Genomic DNA, 8,770 nt, shown 5'->3' with positions numbered 1-8,770 from the left:
CCCTTATTGACCACGTTATAAACCATCGCCTCACAATGGCAGAGGCAGGTCGCCGAGTGCAGCCTAATGTGCCTTGGTCTACAGTCTTCTCCATCATCCAAACCTTTCGCAGGGAAAACAGGTACAGAACTATTCTATTGAACTATTCAGTGTTGGTGTGTGTGTAGGCCTAGAGTACTGTAATATCTTCATGTGATGTTATATGATACTATAAAAATGACACAGAAAAAAAAATGAAGAAAATACTGTGAATAGTATTCCAGTCACTGTGCAGTGCATCACACTTTTAGTACCATAAAACAGCAGTACAATTACATTGGTAACTCATTTTGTAACAAATTTACAGTGTTGACCTTTGACTTGTATGTCTAAGATTGGACGACAGCCTCAAGTGGGTGGCAGAAGAAAACTTCTAAATGAACAACAAGAACGAGAAATATGCAACATGGTCATTGCAAATAATGCCATCACACTGAGACAGATTCGTAATGCAATCCTTCTAGACAATGTAATGTTCCAAAATATAAACTCTATCAGCATCTCCACAATAGACCGGGTATTGAAGAAACATCAGATGACCATGAAACAGATTTACAGGGTACCATTTGAGAGAAACTCTGACAGAGTGAAAGAGCTGCGGTACCAGTATGTAAATGCAAGTCAACTACTGGTTGTCTATCATTGTAACACTATTACAGTAAGACATGGTTACCACTTTTTTTTGTTTTGCTTTATCCTTTTTACCTTCAGAATCCAGCTTTGTGTGACTAGAGCATTTTGCCTAGAAATTGTCTTCAGTTTTTCACTCCCTCTTTTTACAGTACTTTAGATCCTCCCTGCAGTATCTGTCTCTACTTGACTGATTAGGTTTATTTTTATTCTATTGTAGAGAATAATGGCATTAGAAGGCAACGAAACCTCTCACATCCTAGTGTTCGTTGATGAAGCTGGCTTCAACCTGGCCAAAGGTCGAAGGCGTGGCCGTAACATCATTGGCCACCAAGCCACTGTGGATGTCCCAGGCCAGCGAGGAGCAAATATAACAATGTGTGCCGCTATATCAAAAAGAGGTGTGGCCACACACATTCCCAGTTTAGGGCCCTACAATACACAAAAGCTCCTCAATTTTTTGGACCACCTTTATACTGATCTGATCCCGGAAAATGAGAGGGGTGAAGAAGGACCTCAGCTACCACATTATGTCATTGTGTGGGATAATGTGAACTTCCACCGTGGCCCACGCATCAGAACCTGGTTCACCACCCATCCCCGGATGCTAATGGAGTTTCTTCCACCTTACTCTCCTTTCCTAAATCCAATTGAGGAGTTTTTTTTCAGCTTGGAGGTGGAGGGTGTATGAGCATCAGGCTCAAGACCAGAGGGCCCTGCTGCATGCAATGGATGCTGCATGTGAGGACATCACAGGGGATCAATGTAGGGGATGGTTGAGACATTCACGCCGTTTCTTCCCTCGCTGCATCGCAAGAGAAAATATCCGTTGCGATGTGGATGAGAATTTATGGCCTAACAGAGAGCAGCGCGTCGATGGCCAGGAGGATGAGGATGGTGGCCAGGAAAGAGAGGGTGACAATGGCGACCACTGAAAATATTACTGTACTATAGTTCTGAAACTTTATTTACAGTATGGTAGGCTAGAGTTTTTTTTTTTTTTGTTTGTGTTTATAACTGTTCACATTTACAGAATCCTGTATATGTTTTCTTTTCACAGTATGTTCTCTAATGTTAACATTTCTTTGTACGAATAAAAATGTTTACAGTTTCCTTGAGTATGAGTGGTTTATTGGAGGCTGATTTTACTGTAAAATCTTTTAGTTTTATTCATAGTGGTATTCTGTTGCTAGACCTGTGCCTCAGTGACAAAACGTCTAAGCATTTTGACTTGCAGTGCTTAAACAATGCCAAAGGTATAATGCATTTTGGGGGCATTGACTATTTATATGAGAAGGATATTTAGTTTTGACACATGGATAAACTGTTTTGGGAGAGATATGAGCTTTTGCAGGGGATCCATGGTGTTGTGCTAAACCATCCAGGTTATTTTGACAAAAGCACTAAATGAATGCACATGTGCCAAGGCAATTGAGAAGGATCTGTGCTATTTTGACTGTACTGACCTTTTATATGGGAAAGGAATCTGCTTTTGTTGCATGGAAGAAGAGTTTGGGGAAAGATATTTGATTTTGCTAGTGAGCTATAATGTTGAGCAGAACTGTAAGACTGTTTGGCCAAATGACCTTATGGTTTTAAGAATGTCATCTCGGTTTCAAGAAATGAGCCAAACCAATCGAGAAAAACTGTAATAGGAATTCCGATAGGACTTTCACACTAGGGTTGTTGTCTGTCAAACATTTCAACGGAGACAGGAAGAGGATTTCGTGACTCAGGGATATCCCAATACACCCCCTTCTGCCATAACTTCAGTTTACAATTTACTGACTTTAATCCAGGAAGCAAACTAATAAATCCATAGAGAAAGTTGTAGCTCTGCTCATCTTCAATCACAATCTGTCTCTGAGATTACTGAGGGGGACACAGCTCATCCTGCATCTTTAAGTCATGCTTTCAGTAAATATATAATGTGAAACAACTAAAGATGATGCATCACATGAGTCAGAATGAAAAGGCCAATAGGAAGAGGACAGAAACCAAACTAACAAGGAAGAAGATAAGCAGGAATGAAAGATTTACATTATTGTTGATCTACCTTGGCTGATGTCCATGTGAACTCATATAACCGGCAAAATACTTCAGATATTTCCTTATGAGTCTAAGGAAACTGTTAAAACACTTGAAACAAAAGCCTCTGTCAAAAGCTGCGCAATGACTGTCACCATCCTTTACATTTTTCTGCATGATGTGAAGATAAGAGTTTCAGCATGTTACCGGGTCCATCCTTAATATATTGCATTTTTAATGAGTGAGAGGCACTTGAGGGAAATGTTTAATGGATGCTGCTGCTAACGAGATTTCTTTACCTCAGCAGAGAACGTTCAGAAGCCTGTCAAAAAATAAAAAAAGAAATTCGAACAGCTTTCAGCTGACATAAACTCTGAATATGAATCTCAGTGAGGAAGTCTTTAGATTTTTTCTGTTAGAGATGTAGCTTGACTATTTTCTCCAACTGACGGCCTTTGAATTTATCATTTACATTCTGGATATATTTTTGACTTCTTTGAGGCTGTTTTTATCGTGTGGTTTTGAATAATTGCTTTGTTCACTCTCAGAAAGGTACAGTAGCTGTCACTTGGGCTGATATGTATTATTAATATGTAATTACTAATATACATTTTAAGTACTAATATGTATACTTTAGGTACTCATACCTTTAAGGTACTAATATGCAGGTTCTAATAATAAGGTACTAACAATGAGACACTAATATGCTTTTGGAATGGTACCAACCCAGTGACAGCTTTTGTACTTTTTTGTCTGAGAGTGTAGGCATTCATGTCACAAGTTTCATGATGACCTATTGTATATATTTTTATATGTGAAGAATGTCTGGATTCTTCATATGCAATGGAGCAATGCAGTCTTGTTCTCCACCCTGTTTTGTGTGTGTGTGTGTGTGTGTGTTTTCTGTAGTGTAATGCTTGTTCATTTTGTTTTTGTTTTTTCTTGAAAGATGCAGCTGTGAACGGGTCGAACTGGTTAAGGAGGTTTCCTTGAGAGCCAATGTGATGATCTTTTTTTTTTCTTATATATATAGTCTTGCATTCTGTGTAAAGGCACGATTGTGATCACATATTTAAAAACAGCAGATACTTTGCATTACGTTGGACAGGTCAACACAGAGGTGAGTTTAGATTTTCTACAAAGATATGCAGGATCAGAAGATCTTTTCTTTATTCTTATCTGTATTTTTAAGATTATTATTTAACCTTTTGTATTAGAACTTGAATAGATTTTACTGTGACACTTATGAGTTCTCAATGCTACATAAAGCTGTAAACACTTAAAATTTTAAGATGTAATCTCTTATATGAGGAAAACATGAATAATCAAAACATAAGTGTTTTTATTAATAATACATTTTACATATGTCATAATTTATTTACATTTTATTAATATGCTGCCAGTCAAAACTTTGAAATAATAAAGATATATATATATATATATATATGTATATATATGCATATATATATGTATGTATATATATCCAATGCTGCAGTCTTCAGTGTGACATGATCCTTCAGAAATCATTTTAATATGTTAATGTGCTACTCAAGAAACATTATTTATTTTCAAAGTTGAAAAAAAAGCTGATTAATGTATAGGCTATGCAGTATATATATACTTTTTTATTTTTGAACATTTTGTTACTCTACCATTCAAAAGTTTGAGGTAAGAAAGATCTATTTGAACTCTTTTTCTTTTTTTATGTAGCATGGATTCATAAAATTGATCAAAAGTGACAGTAAATATATTTATAATGTCACAAAATATTGAAAAAAAGGTATAATTTTACAACAAAAATATTAAACAGTAGTATATAAGTTACTGTGTAGGCTATATATAATATAAATATAAAAAATCATTAGCATCTTTTCTGTCATGCTAATGTGTGTAGGCAATACAAGGCACAGAAAAAAGAAGATAATCCAAAAAGGTTTCTAATCCAAAAATCCACAAAATATCAGGTAATCCAGACACAAGCAGGGATGAAACAAACACTGAGAAACAGCAATAGCACACAAGAGACTGAACTAAAGAGAGACCTTAAATAAAGAGGGTAATGGACAGAACACATGGGCCAGCGGTTAACTTATAAGGGGACAAATGAAGAAATGAACAAAAAGAAGTTCATAATGGTGACATTTGGAATGTTGAAAATATATCCTGCTTCTCTGCCTGTTGTACATTTTTAGGTGTAAGCATGTCGAATCAAATGGTAGTCATGCAGCCCCAGCCTGTTATGATCTCTAGAGATTCTGATCAGTGGGAGTCACGGCTCTGTGACTGTTGTGATGACGTGCCTGAATGTAAGTTACATTTGGAATCGAATACAAAGACAAGGGAAATGAAATTCTGTCATTATTTACTAACCCTCATGTCATGACTTACTTTATTTCTGTGGAACACAATATATCTTTTAATCAGTATTTCCTACTCGCTTCTGTCATTGATCAGAGACATCTTAAAGTTAAAGAGACAGTTCCTCTGAATCAGTTTCAGATTCAGAATTTGAATTTACCTGCTCAAATTTTTAACATACAGACTAATACACCTCCAAAGCATTTAATTATGTAGAATGTCCTATGAAGCCATGCAAAACATTAAAATAAATAATGTATTATTATTATGTCCCAAACAGGTTGCTTTGCTTACTGGTGTTTCACGTGTTTCACGTGTATAAAAGCAAAGAAATACGGTGAGTGTTTATGTCTCCCCCTGCTGGATTTCTGTGGTATCGTTCCGCCCATAACCATGTCCATGAGGGTGTCAATGCGCCAGCGTTATGGCATAAAGGTAAGAATCGTCATTCAAAAACAACATTTACTGCACTTTTAGGGGAGATCGGGGGTAATTATCACACGTACACGTATGTCGGTAAATTAAGAGGTTTTTGAAGCAAAAGTAAATTCATACAAATGTTTACTCCCTCAAGCACAGTGATTCAAACGTGTTATTAAATTAGAGTAATTTAGCAAATTTCATACTAAAATTAGGTTATCAAAATACTTTTTCTATAGCTATTGGATAATGTGTGAACAGTTTCATAATGATGTCGACCGATGTCATAAAGCCAATATATTTTTGTGTTGATTTGCAGGGTACCATGTGTAATGACTGCTTGGTGGCCACATTCTGCAGAGCTTGTGTTTGGTGTCAGATGTCACGAGAGATGAAGGCACGAAACCTACCAATCACTCTTGTTGGTGCCAGGAATTTGTAATGTGTTTTGAAGGAGCTGTGCTGGTGCGTAAAAGATAATAATCCTGACACAATTAAAGGCAGATATGTTTATTAATATATCCCACCAACTGAATCACTTTTATATTCACTTATACTAAGATGCCTATTATAACAATGATTTTCTGTCAGTTCTTAAAGTAATATGTGATGAAATGCAAGGATGTTTATTTTCTTTGTATTTCTTTCTATTAAGTGCAATGTCTGTTTTGTTGTGTATCTGTTACTCCGTTTCTAATCAGCATCATCAATGTCATGAAAAGTGTGATCAACTAAATAAGTGTTTGACATATCTAGATAGATGTGATAGTGTTGTATATTTGTGACAATATTGAAAGTACTCAACATCATTGGTAAAAACATACAACTTTTAAAATGTTTTCTGTTTTTGTCTTATAAAGCTTATTAAAACAACACAAAAATGCATAAAATGGCTTGGGATAAAAACTTTTTTCACCAGGATTGAATTTAATTTAAGCAATACATAAAGTAAAAAAAAAGCAAAGTATGAAATGTGTATTGCTTCGCATGTTTTTTTTCTTTTGATTGCCTTTATTTTAAGACTGAAAATCTTTCATATCTTTCACTTGTATCTTTCACTTGTTGCGCAATAAATTATTGATCATATTATTTTACACTTTCCAGTTCATGTCTCTGGAAAGGTGGTTTGTGTCTGTTATTTGCATAAAGATATGCTTGTAAAATTCCTGTAATCTATATTTTCCTGTTTTCATGCGACTTTGTTAATGCAGTAAATTACTTCTTATTACTCATTGCATCCTTATTAACTTGCATTATAAATGTTTGATAAATAACGAAGGACATTATAAACATATTAGGATGTATGAACATGACCTTTGAATTTTATCTTTCAGAATTAATATTCTTTTTTAATCTTTTTTGAGGTTTACATTTACATTTATTATTTACCAGACAATTGTATCCAAAGCGACTTCCAATTGTCCAACTGAGGAAAACATCAAGTGATTCATCTTAAAGAAGCAAATAGACACAGGGAGCGCTAGTCTAACAAGTTTTAAGCATTTTTCAAATATGTACAAGCTAGACAGAGAAAGATGAAAGAAAATAGAAGATTTTATTAATTTTATTTAGTATTAAGTCAGAGAGTGACAAAAGAGATGAGTTTTCAGCTGTCACTTGAAGGATGTCAGGGAATCAGTATTCAGTATAGGGGTGGTAAGATCATTCCACCGGCCAGGAATGGTGAACGAGAATGTTCTGGAAAGTGATTTTGAGCTACATGATGGTACCATGAGGCGTCACTCACTAGTGGATCTCAGACATTTGCAGGGGCGATTCTAGGATTTTTTCAACTGGGGGGCACAAGAGGGGCCACGATTAATACAGAGGGGCCAATCTTGTGTTGTTTGAACTGTACATCCAAATGATTTCAGTTCAGTAACCTTTAAAATCAGTAATAAACAGTGATACCCTATTATATTTTATATATATATATATATAATATATATAATAGCCTTATTTATATAAATGCAGAATAACATTAATAATTCATAGGAATAAATACACAATTAATGAATTAATATAACTAATATAAATTTAATATTTATTATTTAATATTTTATTAATATATTAAGTAAAATATTTGGATCCTATAGAAACAGTTTAGAATAGCTTAATTAGTCCAGTGTTATTTTAGTATTCGTTATTTATTTTGCTATTTAATCATGCATTAAATATTTATGTATGATATTTGCGGACATATGATGAACATATGATAGCCAGGTGCTAAATTATTTTTTTTTCATTTTGATTACACACAAGATGAAAAAAGATGTTCAGAGGGATTTCAGCATATTTATATTTATATATTTTCAGCATCCATCCATCCATCCATCTTCTACCGCTTATCCGGGGCCAGGTCGCGGGGGCAGCAGTCTAAGCAGAGAACCCCAGACTTCCCTCTCCCTAGACACTTCCTCCAGCTCTTCTGGGGGGACACCGAGGCGTTCCCAGGCCAGCCGGGAGACATAGTCTCTCCAGCGTGTCCTAGGTCTCCCCCGGGGTCTCCTCCCAGTGGGATGTGCCCGGAACACCTTCCCGGGAAGGCGTCCAGGAGGCATCCGGAACAGATGCCCGAGCCACCTCAGCTGACCCCTCTCGATGTGGAGGAGCAGCGGCTCTACTCTAAACTCCTCCCGGGTGACTGAGCTTCTCACCCTATCTCTAAGGGATCGCCCAGCCACCCTGCGGAGAAAGCACATTTCGGCCGCCTGTATCCGGGATCTTGTCCTTTCGGTCATGACCCAAAGCTCATGACCATAGGTGAGAGTAGGAACGTAGATTGACCGGTAAATCGAGAGCTTCGCCTTGCGGCTCAGCTCTTTCTTCACCACGACAGACCGGTACATCGACCGCATTACTGCAGAAGCTGCACCGATCCGTCTGTCAATCTCCCGTTCCATCCTTCCCTCACTCGTGAACAAGACCCCAAGATACTTAAACTCCTCCACTTGAGGCAGGAACTCTCCACCAACCTGAAGTGGGCAAGCCACCCTTTTCCGACTGAGGACCATGGCCTCGGATTTGGAGGTGCTGATTCTCATCCCAGCCGCTTCACACTCGGCTGCAAACCGTCCCAGTGCATGCTGAAGGTCCTGGCCTGATGAGGCCAACACGACAACATCATCCGCAAAGAGCAGAGACGAAATCGTGTTGTCACCAAACCTGACCCCCTCCGGCCCCTGGCTGCGCCTAGAAATTCTGTCCATAAAAATCATGAACAGAACCGGCGACAAAGGGCCTCGCGGCGGCCTGTGGAGGGTGCTCCGGGAGTATGGGGTCCGGGGCCCTTTGC

At 37.4% G+C, this 8,770-nt stretch overlaps 1 protein-coding gene across 1 annotated transcript; it reads left to right on the top strand.

Annotated features, from left to right (window-relative positions):
* Positions 1-3,688: 3,688 nt before the first annotated feature.
* On the top strand, positions 3,689-6,561 carry LOC132132272 (cornifelin homolog B-like). The gene is made up of 4 exons (XM_059544646.1): positions 3,689-3,817; positions 4,890-5,003; positions 5,336-5,490; positions 5,795-6,561. Exons 2-4 carry the CDS (start codon positions 4,898-4,900, stop codon positions 5,915-5,917), a joined length of 384 nt encoding a protein of 127 aa, XP_059400629.1. The 5' UTR covers positions 3,689-3,817; positions 4,890-4,897; the 3' UTR covers positions 5,918-6,561.
* Positions 6,562-8,770: the final 2,209 nt, after the last annotated feature.

This window comes from Carassius carassius, chromosome 49 (genome assembly GCF_963082965.1).
Source record: "Carassius carassius chromosome 49, fCarCar2.1, whole genome shotgun sequence".
Taxonomy (NCBI): domain Eukaryota; kingdom Metazoa; phylum Chordata; class Actinopteri; order Cypriniformes; family Cyprinidae; genus Carassius; species Carassius carassius.
Note: the sequence above shows the minus strand (reverse complement) of the source record. Positions and strands in the feature narration are given on the sequence as shown.

Excerpts from the sequence above, each read along its gene's own strand:
- LOC132132272 (XM_059544646.1), top strand. The coding sequence starts at position 4,898 with ATGTCGAATCAAATGGTAGTCATGCAGCCCCAGCCTGTTATGATCTCT. Across the intron at positions 5,004-5,335 it reads TTGTGATGACGTGCCTGAAT|GTTGCTTTGCTTACTGGTGT; the intron begins GTAAGTTACATT and ends TGTCCCAAACAG. Across the intron at positions 5,491-5,794 it reads GCCAGCGTTATGGCATAAAG|GGTACCATGTGTAATGACTG; the intron begins GTAAGAATCGTC and ends GTTGATTTGCAG.